The following is a 22,612-nucleotide window of genomic DNA, read 5'->3' as shown; positions in this document are numbered from 1 at the left end:
CTTTCTCTTCTGTGTGCCTGGCAAATCTTTCAGACTCAGCTCTAGTGCCACCTCCTCCAGGAAGCACTACAGGGCCTCACCACTCCTGGCCTCCACTAAATGCTCCACGCTCTGGCCAGAACCAGAGCTGTCTTCCATATGAACCGCTACAGAGAAATAAACTCTTCTTGAACCCTCTTGCACTGTTGGTGGGAATGTGAACCGGTGCAGCCCCTCTGGAAAACTGTGTGGAGGTTCCTCAAAGAGTTAAAAGTAGACCTGCCCTATGACCCAGCAATTGCACTGCTGGGGATTTACCCTAAAGATACAGATGCGGTGAAATGCCGGGACACCTGCACCCCGATGTTTCTAGCAGCAATGTCCACAAGAGCCAAACTGTGGAAGGAGCCTCGGTGTCCACTGAATGATGGATAAAGCTGTGGTCTATGTATACAATGGAATGTTACTCAGCCATTAGAAACGACAAATACCCACCATTTGCTTCGAGGTGAATGGACCTGGAGGGTATTATGCTGAGTGAAATAAGTCAATCAGAGAAGGACAATCATTATATGGTCTCATTCATTTGGGGAATAAAATATAGGGGGGAAAATAGTGAAAGGAAATAAAGGGGAAAGCAGAGAAAATGAGTGAAAAATATCAGTGAGGACGACAGACCAGGAGAGACTCCTAACTCTGGGAAAGGAACAAGGGGTGGTGGAAGGGGAGGTGGGCGGGGGAGGATGGGGTGACTGGGTGATGAGCACTGAGGGGGGCACCTGATGGGACGAGCACTGGGAGATACGCTGTATGTTGGCAAATAGAACTGCAATTAAAAAATACACGAAAATAACAACAATAATAAAATAAACCCTGCCTAACCCAGAAACAAAATGCTCCAAGGCCCCTCCGCAGCCAGAAGGGAAAAGGGATCTTAGCCTGCTACGCTTAAAATATTGGACTTTTTGCGAATTTCACAAAGCACGTGACCCCGGGGGCGCTGCTCGGGCCTCGCAGGAGGAGCTCCGAAGCTGAACCCCGCGGGCCTCCAGGGGGACCCCATCCTATCGGTGCCCCGGGCCGAGGAACTTTTAAAGTAATTCAACAAAATAAATACGTGTCGAACGATGGTATATATAGCACGTGCTTCGCAAGCGTTTGATGGAATCCTCGTCCAGGCACGAGAAAAATCCCCCGGCCCCGGGGTGGGGAGGGGGAGGGGGGCAAAGGGTCAAGGGGTGGGGGACGGTGGGACGGGCCGCCCTAAAGGCCAGGGAGGGAAACAGAATAAAGACCCGAAGACTAACAGGAACCGGGCGCCGGCCCCCCAGGGCAGAGGCCGCGAGCGCACAGGCCCGGGCGGGGTCCCAGCGCCCCCCCTCCCCCCCGCCCCCAGCAAAGTCCCTCCTTCCGCCGCTGGCTCCGCCCCCGAGAAAAAAATCAAACCGGGAACCTCTACCCGGCCGCCTCCCATTGGCTGCGCGAATGAGCGAGGGCCGCGGCGACCAATGAGCGGCGGCCACGGCTTGGCGAGCGCCTTCCGGCCCGTCCCCGCCGCGCCGCCCGGCGCCTGCCTCACAGGCCGAGGGCGGGACGTGGGGCGGCGGGGGCGCGGCGCGCGGAGCTCAGGCGGCGGCGGGACGACGCGGCGGCCCGGGCGCTCGGCATGGCTCGCCTGGTGCTGGGTAGGCGCGCGGCGTCGTCGTCCGCGGGGGCTGCCCTCGGGAGGGCGGGGCGGGGCGGGCTGCGGTGGGGGTGCGGGTGCGGGTGGGGGTGCGGGGCCCTGGCGGCCTCGGGGCGGCTCGGCGGCGGCGGCGGGGGCGCGGGCGCGGGCAGCCGGGGCCGGGAGCTGCGTGGGAGCCGCGCGGAGCAGCCCGGTCCCTGGCGGGGGTGTTCGGTGGAACCCCACGGAGGGGCACCCCGGGAGCAGAGCGCAGCCCTGGAAGTGGAAGCAGGCCGGAGCGTGGCGCGTGGAGCGTGGCGCGTGGCCCGGGAAGGGGGACGGTGCCCTCCCAGAGCCCCTGAGCCGGGGGCTTGGACTCCCCGGAATGGAACGGCGGCCTTCCGTGAATTGCGTAAAGGTCCGCTTTGGGGAGCGCGGGGAGCGCGGTGGAGGAGGATCCCGTCGCTTCTGTGGCTCCCCTTGGTGCCGCCGCGGCGCCCCGGCGCGCCCCCGCGTTACTAGCCGGGAGCCCGGGAGCCGGTACCACCCCGCTCTGGGTGCTGCTCGGGATGGGGGGTTCGTAGAGCTCTCCCGGGAGGAGGCAAGTACGAACACTGGGCTGTACTGCGGAGAAGGTACCGGGGGGGGGGGGGGGGGGACAGGTTCCGGTCTGCCTTCGGTTTCCCTCGGGGCGAATTCGGACCCGGCTCCGAAAGGGTCCGTGATCCTATCAGTTAACTCGTTACTTGATTACACGTCGTGAGCGTTTTTTTGGGGGGGAGGGGGGAGCCCTCTCTTGGTTTCTAGATGACTGCTTTTGGGATCTTGTACTCTTCTTCCTAGCAGGTGTGGTGGGACAGAGATGCTGCTGATGTGGATTTATAACATCCTTAGCTACTGTGGAGGGATAATGGGGAGCCCCAGATGGCAAAACCATCTGCTCCCAGGGATGCTAGACACTCGGATGTTCCAATTTCCCATCGGTGCTCATTATCTGTGAGTGGAACCGCCATGTGAATTGTAGAAACAGAACGTTATTAGTCGAGATCGATTTACTTTATCATCTTAAGTGGCCCCGGGTTTTTTTGTTTTTGTTTTTTTTTTGTTTGTTTGTTTTTTATTGTTGTTGGTTTTCTTGAGGGTTTTTGTAGGGAGTAGTTACTGGCTTCTTTCATGCTATTGGAATCTATACATCCTGTAATCTGTGTTTCTGAGTATTATGTTCCATTCCTTTCTAGGCCCTACGAGGTCAAGGTGCCTTTTAAGGAATTTGGGTCCCCAATCTTTATTATCAAGACATCTCCGTTGGAGAGCCATTTATAAGAAAGAGGAGGCTCTTATGAGAATTAGGCAAAATGTAAAGACAAATAAGCCACACACCATTGCTGGGGGGGAAGGGGGGACCCAAACTTGCCTCGTCCATGTTACACTGATGCCATGACCATCCCTGTAGGGAAAGGAAGCACATTCCTGAGGTAAAAATCATGGTCCATCCCCTTCCGTGAAGCCAGCCTGCTTGTAACATCTGCTGTCCCTGATTGACAGGAGAAGAGAGAGGACCTAATTCTCCTCCCACAATCTACCTAATGGCCCTCCTTGGGATTATACTAATGCAGTCTCCAGTCCTTTGGTTAAAAATTTGGATTACATAACAGTGTTCTATCTCTTTCCAATTATGTGGCCTTGGGCAAGCTAGTCTTTCTGTGGCTCTGTTTCCTGGTGTAAAAATGAGCACATAGAGTTCTTGAAATGAGTTAATATATCTTAATTGTTTAGCTAGTGCCTGGTGTGTGGTGCTATTTCACTATTCTTAGTTACCATGTCAGTTTCTGGAGGGTACTTGGACAGATACATATATAGAAATATTAGCTCTTCCCCCAGTCCCCCTGTAAGATCATCTCTTAAGAAAATATGTATATTTATTTGAGGGGAAGGGAAAGTATAAGAATTTTCAGCATTGAAAAAAAAAGAATTTTCAACATTGGTCTGTTAATAGAGACAAATCAGAAATAAATTCTCTTAGTCGTGGATTGGCAACATGATAATGGCTATATAGGGGATGAGAGTGATAAGGAATCCATAATTATATAGAAAATGTCTGAATTATTTTTTTTTAAGATTTTTTAAATTTATTAATGAGATACATACAGAGAGGCAGAGGGAGAAGCGGGCTCCATGCAGGGAGCCCATCGTGGGACTCGATCCCGGGTCTCCAGGATCAGGTCCTGGGCTGAAGGCGGCGCTGAACCTCTGAGCCACCCAGGCCGCCCAGTCTGACTTATTTTGAGTGAAAAAAGGTTACAGAAAGGAATGTATAGAATGACCACATGCATATAAATATGACGTTTTAGAGGTCTGAGTTACATAGAAATGTCAGTAAGAATATTCACCAAAATACTGCCCATTCTAGTGGAACTGTTGATGGGTTTTCTTTTGCATTTTCAAAAATTTCAGTGAGCTCAGTGTATTGAACAAGTATCAATTCATGTTGATTAAAAAAAAAAAAAAAACTTCAGAAAGTAGATCTCTGTGGAGATTTTCCATGACCAGTCTTAAGTTCTAAGCTTATTCAGAATTAGGACTTTGCTTGGATTCTTAATTTACTTTGTTAAATATGTCAAGCTCCACTTAACCTTTCCTGCAACAACAAAAATATAATCGAGCAGCACAGTCCCAAGAAGATGATAATGCAAACTTCATATCTAATTTTTAAATATTCTGTTAACCACGTTTAAAAGGCTTAAAAGAAATAGGTGAAATTAATTTTAATATAAATTTCCCAAGTGTCTATAAGATATCATTTTAGCATGTAATCAATATCAAAAATACTAATAAGATACTTTTTTCCTCCTACCAAGTCATCAAAATATAGTGCACTCTTTATGCTGTTTGCACATGTAGGGGCAGCTGCATGTGGCAAGTGGCTGCGATATTGGACAGTAGAGGTTATCAAGAGAACCCCACTTTGGTTGGCTTGACCTCCATCCACATGCACCCTTTCCCACCTCTCGAAGTGGAAAAGGAGGCCATCTTGTCCTGGGCTGCCCCTGTCACTGACCCTGGTTCCCTCCCTCCCTCATTCCAGGCATTTTATTTCATTATTCCTCCCCTTTATCTTGAGCCTCTCCCACTCCCCATATTTTTTCCCTTCATGCTCAGATCACTCTCAACTTTAAAAAGAAACCTTCCTTCTACCGCAGGTTTGCTTGCTCCCTTGTGCTCTTTCTAATAAAATTGTTTTAAAGAGTTACCTGTTTTCATCAACTTGTTCCCTCCTACCCTCTCCAGTCGTTTGCAGATTGGCTGCTGCTTATTCTCAGTCCTTCACCACAGCTGTCCTGGGTCCCAGCGATTTGTCATTAAATCCAGCAGTTCATTTTCCATCTCCTATTTGATCTCCCAGTAGCGTGTGTCACTGCTGCCCATTCCATCTTTCCCTAGGTTTGGGTGCCACCACTCTCTTGAGAGTTTCCCCAACCGGTCTGCATTGGAGCTAGAAAACTCTCTAGAAAGCAAATCTAGTCATACTTCATGCATGATAACCTCTCATGTCCCCCTTAGTAAAGTCCACAGTTTTATTTAATAAATTCCGATATTAGCCAATCTATAATTGAGATGCAATATTTTTTTTTTTTAAAGTAGGCTCCATGCCCGGTTTGGGGCTTGAACTCACATCCTTGAGACTGAGCGTTGCATGCTCAGCTCTGCTGACTGAGCCAGCCATGTACCCCTCCGATGCAGTATTTTTGAACAACATCATTACTTGGTTTATTCATGCCCATGACCTACTGAACCATTTTATCCTGAGCACTAAAAAGACAACTGTGGTTTAATGGGAAGAACTTGGAAATAGACGTCAGAGACCACAGATGGGCCACTAGATGTGCCTTTGTTTCCTTATTTACAAAAGCAGGATTATTCCTGCTCTGCTGTTATCAATGCTGTGAAACACCAAGTGGTCTAACGTATTTGAGAGTGATTTGAAAATTGAAAGCGCTATGTAACTATGAGGTAGAATATTTAGCAACAGAAGCGTTAACATTGGTGTATACTCCTTCCAGAAGAAATACACCATTGAGCTATTCCAAAAAGCTCCATTTGAAATCTTCCAGATACTATCTACAAGACATGTAAATGTGATTGCAATGATGCACACACGCTGCCTTAGAAGACAGGGCAGTTTCACAGTTTATTGCATCAATAGATAAAAAGAAATACAGTCATCTTCGTAGATGCTAAAGAGGAAGTAACAGGTAGGAATTCCTTTACTATCATAAAGTTTATCTGTTTCAATTCCAAAGCCAGCAAATAAGAAAATATTAAAGTCAAGAATAGTCCATTATTAAGCATTATTCTGAAGGTATTAGATGCAATGCAATTGGAAAACAAAAATTCTACATATATTTAAAAGGAGGAGGTGGAATTTGGTAGTACTACCTATTCAAAAAACTTTGGAGTTCTTAAAATATTCATAAGTCAGTTCGGAACTTTTCTTCCTGTATAACAGTTAAAAATTACCTTTCAGTTCCTGGAGTAGTCAGCCAAAATGCATTTGGTCCACCGTGTGGCTAAACTATGCTATCAATAATAACGACAAGACTCCATCCTCATTTTATTTTTTTTAAGATTTTGTTTATTTATTCATAGAGAGAGGCAGAGACACAGGCAGAGGGAGAAGCAGGCTCCATGCAGGGAGCCCGACGTGGGACTTGATCCCGGGTCTCCAGGATCACACCCTGGGCTGAAGGCGGCGCTAAACCACTGAGCCACCGGGGCTGCCCTCATCCTCTCTTTATAGCATTTATATGAAAAATCTTTGTAAGCTCATCCATCCAACAGCATTGCCTGTGCTGGGTGATTGCCATGAATAGTGTTAGCAGAAATAAAAATATTTATAAAAGCAATTACTGCCCTTGATAGTCCTATTTTAGTAGAGGAGACACAATTTTTCCTCCAAAAGTAGTAATAAAGATGGTGTGCTAATATTACAACTGAATAACATGAGAAATAATGCTGTGTGGATTGCCTAGAGTCACAGGGAGGCCTCCCAGCTTTTCAGTGTCCTTGCCCATAAAACAACAGTAGTATTACCTCACAAGGTGACCGTAAAGAATGAAGATGTTAGTGCATAAGCACGAAGTAAGAAATCTTTTCTGGCCGCAGCTCAAGAGGTGAGCATATGGCCTCTGTTTCCTACTTGCTGTGCCCTGCAGTGAGCGGGAGAAGGGGAGGGCACTCGGGGTCCAAGGGACCCTGCCCCAGAAGGACCTTGAGCGATAGAAGACGCCCATTGTCCGAGTTGGCTGCTGGAGCATGAACCCTTTCACTCATGCTGTGCTTTGTGTCCTTACCACAGGTCTGATGAGCTGCACCTTCTTCCTAGCAGCAAACGGTCTTTATTCCTCCAGCGATGATGTGATTGAACTAACACCATCAAATTTCAACCGGGAAGTTATTCAAAGTGATAATTTGTGGCTGGTAGAATTCTATGCTCCATGGTAAGTATAAAACAGTTGTGGGATATTGATGGTACTTTATAAAATTAGAGGAAATATTACATGAAAATGTGCTCTTATTCAGCCGTCTAGTTTATCTAGTATACTGCTTGTTCAAAAGAAGTAGAGAAGGGGATGGGAGACTGCCTGAAGTGGTGTCAGTTAAAGGCCATGGAGATGGAGTCCGTTGGAAAAAAATGGTTGAAGTAACTAATTGTTGCAAGAAAGAAGAAAGAAAATTTTTCTTGTAATTTAAAATATATATAATATATATATATATATATATATATCTCAGTGATGAGTTAAGTAGCATCTTGATGGAAGGGAAACTCATGGTGAAAGAATATTGGGCCCAGGAAAGGGAAGAACTAGTGATTCCATTTTGTTTCTTGAGAGTTGCTTCCAGAAATATTAGAAAAATCTGGTCTAATTTTAAAATTCTTCTCTTGTCGGGGATCCCTGGGTGGCTCAGCGGTTTGGCGCCTGCCTTTGGCCCAGGGCGCGATCCTGGAGTCCCAGGATCGAGTCCCATGTCGGGCTCCCGGCATAGAGCCTGCTTCTCCCTCCTCCTGTGTCTCTGCCTCTCTCTCTCTCTCTCTCTCTCTCTCTCTCTCTCTGTGTGTTTATCATAAATAAATAAGTAATTCTTTAAAAAAAATTTCTTCTCTTGCCTTACATGCATTGCTGAGGGGGGGGAACCCTTGTAGAATAAAGATGTAATTATATTGAAATTAATGATGCACAATTATACGTAATCAAAATACAGTATTGAACTAATTGTGTGTGTAGTTAAGCATATAACGCAAACAAAACAAAAACCCAACAAATAGAAGTGTAGAGGCAGATTAATGGGAACTGCAAAATGTGCACGAGGCTGTACTTCTGTAAATTAGCAGCCTGCAGGTTCCCTGAGCCCCAGCCGGCTGTGTGTCTTACAGATAAACTGTGTGGTGGTCTGAGATCCAGGAAGTCCTTCTAGAGGTGAGCTGTGCCCCCCACACTCACATAGGGAGTAGTAAATGAAATTCTTAGAAATTCCTACCGGGACAGCCTGGGTGGCTCAGTGATTTAGCACTGCCTTCGGCCCAGGGCATGATCCTGGAGACCCAGGATTCGAGTCCCATGTCGGGCTCCCTGCGTGGAGCCTGCTTCTCCCTCTGCCTGTGTCTGTGCCTCTCTCTCTCTCTCTCTCTGTCTCTCATGAATAAATAAAATTTTTTTAAAAAATTCTTCTTACCTGAGTTGGTGCATTTTAGGCTATACTTGAAAGGTTTTCCTTCATTGCTTTAAGTTTTTCCTTTGCAGGACCATGAAAACTGAGTTTTGGAAACTCAATACCAGTTTTCATGGACTATTTCACTTAATGTTCAATGTAGCAAATTAAAGTAAAATCCTCTACTTTTATGTTGCCACATTGTGAATACTATTCAGCGTAATGCCTTTTTTTTTTTTTAAAAAAAAAAAGCTTCTTTTTGTTTTTTGTTTGTTAAATCCAAATGAGAATTCTGTATGGGTTAGTTCATTCATATAAGTAAATGTACAGATAATAATTGTAGAAACTGTTAAGTGTTGGATGCCTTTGTATGCAATTTTTATAAGTTAGATTTTTTTTTAATCATTTTGGAATGAGTAATTGACATTGTTTTGGGGAGCTACGATATTAGAGAATATACCTCACTCTAAAACTAAACCAGAGAGCACAGTTGAGAAGGTCGGATCTGGATCATGTAGTTAATGGTTACTGTTAACATGGCAGTTTTGCTTCCTAGTGTTCTGGGGAAGAGGAGGCATCATTAGAGCAAGTGTTTTTCCTCTCTTCCTGTGTTTGGACTTGGCAGCTTGGTGAAGGCTTTGAATTCTCCCTAGAATAAAGGTTTTCCTTTTCTGTGTATAAAATAAAGGACACGAGGTCATGGAACCTAAAATATTGAAATACCATTATCAAAATGTTAAAATAAATATTGATGTGGGGGATCCCTGCGTGGCTCAACAGTTTGGCGCCTGCCTTTGGCCCGGGGCGCAATGCTGGAGTCCCGGGATCGAGTTCTGCGTTGGGCTCCCGGCATGGAGCCTGCTTCTCCCTCTGCCTGTGTCTCTGCCTCTCTCTCTCTCTCTCTCTCTCTCTCTCTCTCTCTCTCTATCATGAATGAATAAATAAATCTTTAAAAATATATATATATGTGTGTGTGTATATATATATATAGATAGATGTGGTTATGTAGTACTCTTGCACTGCAACAGTAAATACCAAGATCCAGCGGAAGATCTAACACCTAGACACCATAATCGTGAAATAGTGATGAGCATAAATGAGGTTGGGACATCAGTGGAGCAGCTCTGGTAGTGAAGTGATGTGAAGGTAGCTGTGAGTTCACTTGTGACAAGTGGTGTGCTGTGAATGTTCACCATTGAAGGAAAGCCTTTATTTCCAAGTTAGTGAAATAGAGGTGGTTTCCCTTCATCAAAAGTTCCTGGAACCCATGAATTTTTATCCACCGACTTTAGGATCTGTGGACCACAGGGGAAGAACTCTGGGTAGAGGTGTAGAGATGTGTTGTATTTTTGTGGCATTCTGTTGTGTCTTTACTATGCTTCATATTGAAATTAAAGAGAATATATACTCTTGACGATCTTTGACATGAGTCCTTTCATAGAATAAAGGGAGACTCAAGAGCCACAAAATCCTATAAAATTTTGACACCTGGACTTCTAAGTAGCTCACCTGAACAGCAAAAGATACTAGATATTAAGTATGTAGAGCCAGCATTCCAGGATGTTTCCCAGAAGATTCTATTAAAATATTGAGATAGGCTTAGGCTCCTACGGAAGGTAATAATATATAGTGATTAAGAATGTGGGACCTGGAGTCACAGAGACCTATCCAGCAGCTCTGTCACCGGACACCTGTGTGATGTGATATTGGACAGGTTTCTGAACTTCTCAGCCTCTGTCTGCTCATCCATAAGGTGAAAATAACAAGGCCTGTCTTCAATGTTTTGTTGATGAAATGAAATTGAAATCCTGTATGAAGGGCTCCTCATATAGTCCTGGCATGTGGCATTTGCTTAGTAGGTTTTTAGAAACCTAACTAGGAGACTTTGTTCTAAAAAAACAACTAAGCACCTATGGGTAAACTGGCTATAGTGTCTTCATCCAATGGATGTTATTCAGCAGTGAAAACGAACAGTAAAACAGTTTATAGCCTCAATAAATGGTATAAACGTTAACAGGTGTGTGTATCTATAACTTTTTAAAAGCACATGTCTGTATAGTTCAGGATAATTTATTTTAAATACTGTTCCGTAGAAGATTAAAGTTGTTTTTCCTTGTGTACTCATCTCTGTCTCTCTTGTTTCCTCTCACTCTTTTATCTCTACCTTGTGGTATCAAGTACTTTTTAGCTTACTAGAAGATTTGGGATTACATGTACATTTGTAACCCTACATGCTTCTGTGGGAGCCAAAGAGCATTGAGGTTTAGGCTTTAATACAGATGCCTCATCTATAAAATGAAGAGGTTGAACTAGATCACAGAATATCAAACCTTAATGAGCTTAAGAATCACTAATTGATCTTAATAAAATGCAGGTTCCTGAACCCCTTCTCTAGGAGTCTTGATTTCATGGGGCCCAAGAATCTACATTTTGCCTGACCTTTTAACTCAGACCAGCCATTGAGGTACTCTTGACCGGATAAATGCCAAAGTTCCTACCCCAGGATAGAGTTAGAAATGACAGTTTAAACTTTTTAAATTAGTATATGAAAAAGGATTATAGTAAAGCCTTAAAATGGCAAGTTCCTTCACATCTCTGATTGTGTTTTATTAATGCCTGTATGTACTCCCCGGTGGGTACCGTTTGCACCCACCCCTGTGCAACTCACTCAGTAGACTGTTGGTAGAGGATTTTTGAATTGGGGATCCAAGATATTAATCGTTGCCTTGTGTTTTCATCTCCCAAAAGGTGTGGCCACTGCCAGAGGCTGACACCAGAATGGAAGAAGGTAGCAACTGCATTAAAAGTAAGTTTCTAGGGATCCCTGGGTGGCGCAGCGGTTTGGCGCCTGCCTTTGGCCCAGGGCACGATCCTGGAGACCCGGGATCGAATCCCACGTCGGGCTACCGGTGCATGGAGCCTGCTTCTCCCTCTGCCTGTGTCTCTGCCTCCCTCTCTCTCTCTCTGTGACTATCATAAATAAATAAAAATAAATAAAAAAAAAAAAAGTAAGTTTCTAAAATGTCCACATTCAGGTGTATATGTATAAATAAGTATACAGCTGGGCTTAATGTGCAATAGAAAAATAATTTGCACATTGAAGTTCAGAACCTTTGTTCTGGTGCCGAAATCATGTAGAGATCAAAGGGATAATTTACATCTCATTTTTACATTGGCTATGTTCGTTAATTCGATTTTCCAGATTAACGACATAATTACTCTTAGTTGTAGTAATCCTGGGAGCAACAGAATTCCCTCTCTATGGCTGACTTAACATTCCCCCGTCATTCCACGTAGGAATGATTGCTCCAGGCTAAAGCCCTCAGTAATTCCATTTTTGTAAACCTAATCCTGCCCTTTATTTTCTTGTCCCTGAGTCTACATGAATCAAATGGTGGTTTTTTGTGGAATCTGCTATTTGAAAGAAAAATAGGTAATACTTTTATTTTTTCACAGGATGTTGTCAAAGTTGGTGCAGTGGACGCAGATAAACATCAGTCTCTGGGAGGTCAATATGGTGTTCAGGGATTTCCTACCATTAAGATTTTTGGATCCAACAAAAACAGACCAGAAGATTATCAGGGTAAGGACTTTCCCTAACTGCTCCATTCCCCCTGGTTGGAATTTTAATTTGAGCAGGTAGGTGAAAAAATAGGAGCAAAGGCCTGTTTATTTTTCAGAACACAGTCATATCTGTTTACATACCGTTTGTAGTTGCTTTCGCACCAAAATGGCAGCATCAAGTGGCTGCAACAGACAAAGATAATTACTGCCCAGCTAAAGATAATTACTGTTGGGCCCTTCACAAAGTTTGCCAACTCTTGGGTCTAGAGTGAGAAAATCCTCTCTTTCTTTCCTAGTGCATTTCTTAATTTGGTGTATTTCCAGGTAGATAGGTGGAAGGGGCACTGCTTCCGAGGATGGAGGCATCTGGAGATAAAGAAAGAACAGACTAGAAGGCTATGTTATGTGCAGTTCTTGGATTTTTGTGTTAGGAAGTGTCATCCAGGGCTGTAGTACACACCATCTGAACACATTCTGAATATTGCTGTACTGTATTTTCTTCTAATGTCAGGTCAAAATGTTCTCAGACGTTTGATAAGAAACTACTTTTAAAAAAATACAAAATTGGGACACTTGGGTGGCTCAGTGGTTGAGTGTCTCAGGTTGTGATCCGAGGGTCCTGTGATTGAGTTCTGTATCTGGCTCCCTACAGGGAGCCTGCTTCTCCCTCTGCCTCTGTCTCTCTTTGTCTCTCTCTGTGTGTCTCGTGAATGAGTAAAATCTTTAAAAAAAAAAAATATGAAATTTTCTAAAGAAGTTTTCTTAGAGTTTTGCCTTTGAACTCTGAAGATAGCCTCATGGCTTAGATTGTCCATATACTTCTGAGTCAGTTAACAGCCTCCTGACTTTTTCTTGAGTATAGTTTTTGGCTAAACTTCCAAAGGCTGTTGTCATTATTGAGTTTCAGTAATTCAGTTACTTCTTAGACAAGGAGTAAATTCAGCTAGAGAACCTAAAAAAGCCTAAAATAACAGTGTTGTCAGCAAGAGAGAAAAAAAAGGCCTGGATTATGTGACTTTTCAGACCTTTCATATCCTACTTTTTCCTGATTTTCTCTCCATTATCATAGAAAGTTTCTTTTCTTTTTTCTTCAATTGGTAATTTGTATTTGGAAATATTCTCTGCTTTAGTAAGTAGATACAGGTTTCTTATTCATCTGTGTATGTGTTCCTTGTTCAGTAAACATTCCTGAGTTACTCTCATTTGTAGGTGGTATTAAGAGGTGTACAGGAAGGGGGATCCCTGGGTGGCGCAGCGGTTTGGCGCCTGCCTTTGGCCCGGGGCGCGATCCTGGAGACCCGGGATCGAATCCCACGTCGGGCTCCCGGTGCATGGAGCCTGCTTCTCCCTCTGCCTGTGTCTCTGCCTCTCTCTCTCTCTCACTGTGTGCCTATCATAAATAATAAAATAAAATAAAATAAATAAAATAAATAAAATAAATAAAATAAATAAAATAAATAAAATAAAATAAATAAAATAATTATAAAAAAAAAAAAAAGAGGTATACAGGAGGATGTTCTTGTTCACACTAACAACCTCAAACTGAAATTGGGGATTTGGCTTTCCCAGTGAAAAGTCCAGTGCAATATGCATGGTAGGGAAAACTTGGCTCTCTGCTAAATACACGTGTGTACTGTTGGGTGTGTTCAAACATCTGATGAAACTGACAGATTGAGGTAGTGTCATACTGGCGCACAGCCCCCCGCCGCCTGTTTGTGTGATTGTCCCTTGTCTTCCTATAGGGAGCAGAACCGGTGAAGCCATCGTGGATGCTGCTCTTGGTGCTTTGCGCCAGCTTGTGAAGGACCGCCTTGGGGGAAGGGGTGGCGGATACAGTTCTGGAAAACAAGTAAGGCTGTATAATGTCGATTTTTACTGCATGTGATAATTTTGATGCCAGAATATGGACTCCTTGGAGAGGATAGATTTTTTTGGTTATTACTAATATTTTAATGAATTTTCAGTTAAAAAATAACACGAGGTTACATCAACTGATACCAGAGGAAGTCAGCCACCCGTCCTGTTCATTTGGCCTCCTCAAAAGTCACTGGTCCCAGGGCACCTTGCCACAACTGCAGGCCAAGAACCAGGCCACAGATGGGCTTCATTGGCCCAGCGCTAAAATAGAAGAGTGTGGGCTGTAGCTAGAGAAAGAGCTCCAGGCCGGGGGAGCTGGGCTCAGGGATCCTATGGCTTTTGTAGTTCCAAAATGGAGAGAGAGACCAGATCGGCTTTAACCAAAGAGGAAAGCAATTTAAATGATCTCTTGGCTTATATCTGTAGTCAGCCTGAAATCCTGGAAAACCCTACACAAATGGAAGAAAAAACAATTTCTTGTTCCGTGGATTGGTATTTTAGATGCCCCTGTATGACATGTGATGTTTAACCATGATGTACTTATGTTCTTGTGAAGAGGCATTAAATTCTTAAAAATGTAGATTAAATGGCCCTTTACACTTAAAGAGATCAGTAAAACTAGCTTCCTTCTACAGATGATGAACTTACCCAGAGATTCCTTGCTCTTGCCTTTGATTTCAAACTCCAACACTGAATGGGTGCAGTTGTCTCCCCTAGTCCCTGGCTTTTGGCCTAGGCACCAGAAAGCCCTATAACAGAACTGCTTCTGCCATTTGGTATTTAAGAAAATTCTTTGGAGGCGCCTGGCTGGCTCAGAGGAATGTACAACTCTTGCTCTTGGGGGTATGAGTTCGAGCCCCACATTGGGTGTAGAGAGGACTTATTATTTACTTATTTAAGTAAAACTTTAAAAAATTTCTTTGGAAAAAAGGGGTTAAATTCTATATTTAGCTCTCTTGAATGGTAGGGACTTTATCTGTGGAAAGGTAGCAGCTGTGGTACGTTTAACATCCTGGGATGAACAAGCAGCTGTGCCCAGTCTGAATAGAGTAGTGTTCCTGGGTGGTTCTGTGAGCCATGTGGGGTTTCTCTTAATAAAACAGCAGGTGATAGAATTCAGGTGCATGTGATAGCTTATTCTGTAGGTTCTGGTAATTGACAGCAAACACTGCTTACCAAGCAAAAATACTATTAAGGAATAGCCCCAATCTGAGTGAGATAGTTTTCCCGTGAAAGAAAGCTCCAAACTTTAACATTGGAAGAGATTATTGTAGAATTCTGTTTAGAACAGGGTGGTGTGCTTTCTGGCCAAGCAGAGTTGAATGTCGCATGTCACCTGTTACAGGGTAGGAGTGAAAGTTCAAATAAGAAGGATGTGATCGAGCTCACAGACGACAGCTTCGATAAGAATGTCCTCGATAGTGACGATGTATGGATGGTTGAATTCTATGCTCCTTGGTGTGGACACTGCAAAAAGTAAGTGCTTTTTACCAGGTTCTTTGAGTTACAGTGCCCTTCAGTGTAGTCACCTCGCTTGCTTTGAAGAAGCTGACCCAGGCCTAGGTAATCCCCGAGCTCTCCTCCAGAAAAACTCTTGACTCCGAGTGACATTACACATTGTCATTACTGCCAAGAGCTTCTTCTGTCATTGTTCAGAGATGAACAGGGAGCCAGCATCCAGATTCAGGGAGGGCAGTGACAAAGGCCCGGGAGGTGAATGTGGGAGGGTGGCATCATGTCATGCATGGAGCTACACACAACCTGTTGTCCAAGTGTGATTTCACGGGGCTGGGCAGAAATGCACGCCTCAGCTAAAGTATTTGTGCCGAGAGTTAAAATACACTTTTAACGTGCAAGTGTTTTTCTGTAGCCTCGAGCCCGAATGGGCTGCTGCAGCTACAGAGGTGAAAGAGCAGACGAAGGGAAAAGTGAAGCTTGCAGCTGTGGATGCCACGGTTAACCAGCTTCTGGCCAGCCGATACGGGGTGAGTGTGACTGTAAGGCTAATTGTTTTTATGTTACTTCATCCAGTATCCCAAGCCTCCCTGTGTGGTAGGAGAGGAGATGTTTGGCCATTTGTAATGAAACTAAAGCACTTTATTGTTAACCATTAAGTCTTGAACTTAGGACTCTTTTTTTTTTTTTTTAATCTAGTATCTCACTATTTCTGCTGTGTGCTTAATGCAAATCTTCAGCTTGCCCAGGCTTTTACAAGTTGCTAATACTGCTTTTGAAGTTGGTGCATTTGTCTTAGAGCAGATATAGTTATATTAAATATATATGTAAGATTTGAATAAAACTTGGCTGGGAGCACTTTGGGGGCTCAGTCGGTTAAGTGTCTTCCTTCAGCTAAGGTCATGATCCCAGGATCCTGGGATGGAGTCCCACACCGGGCTCCCTGCTTGTGCTTTCTCTCTCTCTCAAATATATAAAATGCTAAGCCTGGTAGGCAGACTGTTAGCCTGAACTGATGCGGGCTGGGGATATTGTTCAATTAAATCACCCATAAAGTAGTATTAGAATCTGTAGATATGTATTTTATTCCTTATTAAATGTTAATTTGATTTTGTCTTATTTTTTTCTTTTTAATAGATTAGGGGGTTTCCTACAATCAAGATATTTCAGAAGGGAGAGTCTCCTATGGAATACGAAGGAGGACGGACACGATCTGACATCGTCTCCCGGGCCCTGGATTTGTTTTCTGAGAATGCCCCGCCCCCTGAGCTGCTTGAGGTAAATCGCTTCCATCACTTGGGATAAGAGGAACCGTCCAGTCTGATGGTGGCAGGCACCAAAGCAGTAATGACACTCACTTTGCCTTTTCACAGGAGCTCTTTTCCTTCTCTTTTAAAATGATCTCTTTAAAGTGTTACTGTACTTTCAAGTGGGGAAAACCTGTCTGACAAATTGCTACTTTTCATAACTTTTAGTACTAAAATAATTACACCTTGAGTACACATGTACCAAGCTTCTTAGAATGCATCCGGTCACACTGTCATCGTTCTCAAAGTAATAGCTGTTATTTGTGGAGCTCTGAGCATGTGATAGGTGCCTTGCTAGCATCCCAGGGGAAGGGCTTAGGGATGAATCACAGAAGTCCATCACTGGTGCCGTAGTGCATATGAGGCAATCTTTTTGGGAAGGGTCACTCGGTCTCATGAACTGCTTTGCTCTTCAGTGAGCATGATGATGCCCAGTCTTTGTTGTCAAGCTGGCCTTTGGGTTTTGTGACTGTGGCCTTCCAACCACCCCTTGTCTTCTGGGCCCACAGATCATCAATGAGGACATTGCTAAGAAGACCTGTGAGGAGCATCAGCTCTGTGTCGTGGCCGTGCTGCCCCACATTCTGGATACTGGTACAATGAACAGAGGCTCCCTTGCTATTAGTTGCTCTGTGCTGCCTGCCCTCAGAATGTTCACTTATTTGATTAATGTTACAGACTTGTTTATCTTGGCCTTTAAAAAATTTTGTCTGTTCAAATCAGGAGCTGCTGGCAGAAATTCTTACTTAGAAGTTCTTCTGAAGTTGGCAGACAAATACAAAAAGAAAATGTGGGGGTAAGTTGTTATTTTCTCAATACAATTTGGCTGGGAGAGCATCATCATGTTCCTGAAGTGTCTGATTCCTGCTGTGATTTCTGTGGGATGTGTCCCTGTTTCTCTTTGGTATTTTTTAAATTTAAGAGGTAAATCTCACCTAGAAGGAAAAGAAGTAATGCAGGTCTCTTATTTATAAGATACTGATCTGTGCCACGGTGTATATTTTTTTCTTAACAGTCATTTTAAATAGTGGTTGGGGCCCCAGGCTAGCAAGCAAAAACTTAGTTTAGTCACATAACTGGATTCTGGTACAGCTTCGAAGGCCAGATAAAGCAGAAATAGAAGTGTGTTTTCTTACCTTTTCCAAGCGAGGACTAGATACAGGCAGATTTTTAAGATAAAGTATGTCTCCTGTTCAGCTTTTTGCTTCTCTTCCTCAATATCGATCGCTGTCCCACCGCCCTCCTGCCCCTGCCGGCCCTCAGGTGACCTTGCGCCTCCTCCATTAGTTCAACAGAGGATTGTGTGCCTACAGAATAGCACGGCTGATGCCCTTTACTCTTCACCATTGTAGAGCTTGAGTAATGTGGTTGAGCATGTTCCCGGTGCTGAATAATAACATACCAGTAAGTTTTACAAAGAAGTTCCTATACTCCTAGAGAGCATGCATAATCATCCAAATGATGTTAGTAGGATTTCAGGTAATAAAGACAGAAAATTCACCAGGTTTAGTAGATAATTTGGGGGCTGGGAGGAAAACTTTGCAGACTTGGGGGGCTTCTGGAGGTAGTGTAGGGAACGTAAGAGGAACTGTAGTTAAAAGAACATGTAGGGCAGCCTGGGTAGCTTAGCGGTTTAGCGCCACCTTCACCCCGGGGTGTAATCCTGGGGTCCTGGGATCGAGTCCCACATCAGGCTCCCTGCATGGAGCCTGCTTCTCCCTCTGCCTGTGTCTCTGCCTCTCTCTCTCTGTGTCTCTCATGAATAAATAAATAAAATCTTTTTTAAAAAATATTAAAAAAAAAAAAAAACAAACATGTAGAGGGGCACCTGGGTGCTGGTTGAGTGGTGAAGTATCTGCTTTCAGCTCAGGTCATGATCCCAGGACCCTGGGATTGAGCCCCACGTTGGGTTCCATGAGCTGGCTTCTCCCTCTCCCTCTGCCTGCCACTCACTCCCCCTTCTTGTGCACCCACGCGCCCTCTGTGTCAAATAAATAAATAAAATCTTAAAGAGTACATGTAGAATACATTATTGTTGTGAACTTCCTTTTTATTCCTGCATCCATTTTGTTCCATAAAATATTTATAGTGTAATTTTTTTTTTTTTTAATACCTGCTATTTGGATTCCATCTAATTTGAGAGAAATCTTTATCCTGACAACCAGCTTGTTTTTTTAGGTGGCTGTGGACAGAAGCTGGAGCCCAGTCGGAACTTGAAAATGCATTGGGGATTGGAGGGTTTGGCTACCCGGCCATGGCTGCCATTAATGCCCGCAAGATGAAATTTGCTCTTCTAAAAGGGTCTTTCAGCGAGCAAGGCATTAACGAGTTTCTCAGGTAACTTCTTGCTTTCTTGAGTTGTTTATGTTTTGTGGCTTAGTTCTCTTGTGGTGTGGGTTCAAAACTAGGTTTATATAGACCAGGCAGTAAATGGAATTACTTCGCATTTGGCATTCTGGAGAATTACGTGTTTGCTTTCTAAATCCTCTTATAAGAGCTGTGTTCCCTTTTCTGTGGAAGGATTCTATATAGTGAAGGCCATCTTGCCATTTTGTGCTGTTGGCACTGAGCTCTTCCTGATTGTCATAAAAGTCTCAGTGGGCCAGTCTCACCCAGGGGCCACCCTCACACGCTTTGTGCTCCCGACCTCAGGGAGTACTGCTTCCATCTCTGGCCATTAGCTCCAGAAGGTGGTTATGTGAAGATGAGTGTACTCCTGGCAGGGAGGTGATGTGCACACCAGCCAGCACCTGTGCTCAGAAACCACACACCTGTGCAGCCCGGCTCTTGGAAAAGCAGAGTGAGAAATACCATTGGTGGAAATGTGCAGTTTGTCACACAGCCCATAGAAGCTCGTCAGCAACGAGGAAGCTAAAATGGACAACCTAGGAATATAGCAGCACTTGAAATCTGCACTCAACCCACGACAGCGTTAGTGATTTCTAGATCCTTCCTTGAAGGTCTATTAAAGCGTTCCTCTTGGCCAGAACACAAGTATGTGTCTGGGTGCATTACCCACCCAGAAGATGAGAAAAGGACTGGGGTTTTATATCTGTTCGTGGCCCTTTGGTTTGTGTGAGGCAGCAGCTGTGTTTCTCGGGCTCCCCTAGAAGAGATGATAGCATGCAGCCCTGCAGAGAAAATGGTGGCACAGGGGAGGAGCATGGCTGAGCTATGAAAAAACTTTTTTTTAGCAATTGAACTCTGCCCTCAAGGCACAGTTCCCTCAGAATTTCGTTCCTATTTAAAGGAGGCTTGGCATCTTTCCATCAATCCTGTTTGCTCTTAGTGCTGCTGAGCTTACATAGGAAGGTAATAGCTTATATTTGAGCACCAGCTCCTGTCCATATTGGCATCGTTTCAATGAAGAAACGTATGTTCAGAGATGACAACCTGATTCAGGATGCTAATCTCGTAAGGAATAGCACCACTGGCTTTCCTTGTTCTGTTGACGTGGGTTTGTATTTCTTACATAAGCCACCGCTTGGGTTGGCCTTTGCCCCTTCATAGTGAATTGAGCCATTCTAGCTCAGTGTAGACAGACCGTGTGAGACATGCCGACTGGCTGTGCTGACACCTCTGTACTCTGCATGGACAGCATCCTGCCCTGTGTTACGCTTACGGTTCGGTGAGTGGTGGTGGGGTCGGGTCTCAGCATACTGACAATCTGTTTTCTGAATGTAACTGATCTTCAGACATCAAGGTTTCTCGATGTTGGCACCAGGGCCAGATCTTTGCCCTGTCCTAAGTGACAGATGCTTAGGATCTACCTTTCAGATGCCAGTTGCATGCCTCGCACACGTATGCGCACACACGGTTGTTCCCATCAGAAATGTCTGCGGGCATTGCCACATGCCCCTTAGGGAGGCAATTGCTCCTGTGTAAGAACCACTGGTAGCACATCATGTAAAATGCAGTCTCCAAAGGCAGTGGATCAAATTAACCGGTTTTCCCACTCTGCTGAATAACCATCAGACGCACACAGGGGAGACTTCACTCCTGTTCGCTTTTCCTCTTTCCCCTGTGGTCCAAACACCCTTCACCTGAGGATGCTTGGAGGCTCCTTTTAAAGAAAGCTTGCTCCCAGTCCAGTGACTGCCTCTCTGTCTTTCTGGTGAAATATTTGTCAGAATTGGTCAAAGTTAAGACATAAGGTGCTGTTTCATCGTAGAACTCTTCTCTGCCCTAAAGCCTGAGGTGTGAGAAACGCCACCATCACCTCCAGGCCTGCGTCCCTGGGCTGGTCTAAGTGCTACTGTGTGCTCGGAGGCGTCTGAGGCAAGGAACCGAATTGCACTTTGGAGATGCCATCTTTCATAAGGTGTATCAGGGGTCTTAAATCTGTCTACAGTTTCGTTACGCTGACGTCCGTGTTGTGCCTAGGTTCTACGCAATTTTGATAGGTTTTGTGTACTTCATTTGTATTTTAGCAAAATAAGTTTTTCTTAATTATTGGTGGTAACTGACTTTATCTGATGCCAAGACCTGAGCCATTTCATTACCTTGTCCTGAGATAATACTGTTCAGGAGTAGGAGGTGAGAGATGCCTCCACGGGAACCTGGTGGGCAAGTCATTATTTTAAAGCATTGTTCCTTCATCTGTATGTGCTTGCTTTGGTCATCTTCCCCACAGGGAGCTCTCTTTTGGGCGTGGATCTACAGCTCCTGTCGGAGGTGGGGCTTTCCCCACCATCAGCACCAGAGAGCCTTGGGACGGCAAGGATGGCGAGGTGAGTCCCCGGGGCTGGGGCCATGGACTTGTCATTGTGGTGCTTGGCCAGCTGCTTCCTACTCTCCCCATCCCTGTGCGTCTTTGCTGTTGTAAGCCAAGACCTTTCCACCAGATAAAGCCTTGGCGTGGCGTCAGAAACACCTGACCTCACCAGCCTCTCAGGGCTGCATGGTACTGTTCATGCACCTCCCTTAAACGTTTGGTGGATGACTTCTTGACAGAGACAACCAAGAAAATTTTAGCGTTTGACATTTCTTTCCTGATTCTCATTCTGAAACCAAACGTTGAACCTGGAATTCATGTACCTTTCGTCTGAGAAATACAAAATTACAGCTTTGAAATTAGTGTTCATTCCAGTACACTTGTACCCCTCCTCTCCAGAAGGACAAGCTAAATGGTGTTAAAGAGGTGGTAATAGTTTAAACTCCTACTTCACCCAAGTTCTCAGCTTTTCCGGCTGTGAAATAATAGGGAGTGTTCAAAGCAGGAGCTGGATTAGGGAGGAATGGGCTCTGTAATCCGGGGCATCTCTAGAAATGAGTTTGCTCCTCTGTGGTGAGTCCATGGGGCCCTCCGAGCCCCCACTCTCCCTCCCCTGCAGGGCCTCACGGTGGCTTTTGTTTTCCAGCTTCCCGTGGAAGACGACATTGACCTCAGTGACGTGGAGCTAGACGATTTGGAAAGAGATGAGCTGTGATTGGCTTGGCACAGACTTCAGTTTTCTTTTCTTGGGAGCAGATTTCCCCAGCAGTGAAGGAACATTCTTCACACTCAGATGAGTCTACCAGTGGCCTTTTTAACCAAGAAGTAGCACTTGATTGGTCATGTGAAAACACTGCAACAGTGAACTTTGCATCTCAAGAAAACAATGAAAAATTCTATGAATTGTTGTAGCCAGCGAATTGGGTTGTCTTATCAAGTAATATTTTGAGGAAAACTGATGGGCTGTTGACATACTTTTCCCTCCCTCTGACTGCTGCTTGAATGTTCTTGGAGGCTGTTTCTTATATTATTAAGTTTTTTAATGTGATTCTTTCGTTTGAATATTAATGGCTTTTTTCCATTAAAAAATAAAATAATATTTTGGACAATGCCAATAAATGTATGAACTTAGTGTCCACATCATAAATTCAGAGTCCGATGTGTAGCCAGTGAATTAGTATAATGAAGGGTTGACCGTGATGTCCTCTGTCCCCGCACACCTGTGGTCCAGGGGACACCATCTGGATGCCTGCCAAGCACAGATTTCACATGTGTCCCACGAGGTCAAGCTCCAGCCTCGAGATGTAAAATGTACAGCGAGCTTGTAGAAAGAAGGGTGAACAGCAGTGGCCTTCTGCTGAGAGC

General features: G+C 44.5%; 1 protein-coding gene across 2 annotated transcripts; it reads left to right on the top strand.

Annotated features, from left to right (window-relative positions):
- Positions 1-1,541: 1,541 nt before the first annotated feature.
- PDIA6 (protein disulfide isomerase family A member 6) lies at positions 1,542-22,379 on the top strand. Of its 2 annotated transcripts, none has more exons than XM_055327306.1 (13): positions 1,542-1,664; positions 6,999-7,140; positions 11,099-11,156; positions 11,807-11,933; positions 13,657-13,763; positions 15,117-15,247; positions 15,642-15,756; positions 16,364-16,504; positions 17,043-17,127; positions 17,257-17,329; positions 18,712-18,870; positions 21,167-21,263; positions 21,894-22,379. In XM_055327306.1, exons 1-13 carry the CDS (start codon positions 1,646-1,648, stop codon positions 21,960-21,962), a joined length of 1,323 nt encoding a protein of 440 aa, XP_055183281.1. In that variant the 5' UTR covers positions 1,542-1,645; the 3' UTR covers positions 21,963-22,379. The 2 variants fall into 2 exon arrangements, with proteins under 2 accessions (XP_055183281.1, XP_055183282.1); XM_055327307.1 differs by lacking the exon at positions 1,542-1,664 and adding an exon at positions 6,455-6,813.
- Positions 22,380-22,612: the final 233 nt, after the last annotated feature.

Source organism: Nyctereutes procyonoides, unplaced genomic scaffold, assembly GCF_905146905.1.
Source record: "Nyctereutes procyonoides isolate TBG_1078 unplaced genomic scaffold, NYPRO_anot_genome, whole genome shotgun sequence".
Classification (NCBI taxonomy): domain Eukaryota; kingdom Metazoa; phylum Chordata; class Mammalia; order Carnivora; family Canidae; genus Nyctereutes; species Nyctereutes procyonoides.
Note: the sequence above shows the minus strand (reverse complement) of the source record. Positions and strands in the feature narration are given on the sequence as shown.

Excerpts from the sequence above, each read along its gene's own strand:
- PDIA6 (XM_055327306.1), top strand. Across the intron at positions 17,330-18,711 it reads TACAAAAAGAAAATGTGGGG|GTGGCTGTGGACAGAAGCTG; the intron begins GTAAGTTGTTAT and ends TTGTTTTTTTAG. Across the intron at positions 21,264-21,893 it reads GGGACGGCAAGGATGGCGAG|CTTCCCGTGGAAGACGACAT; the intron begins GTGAGTCCCCGG and ends TTTGTTTTCCAG.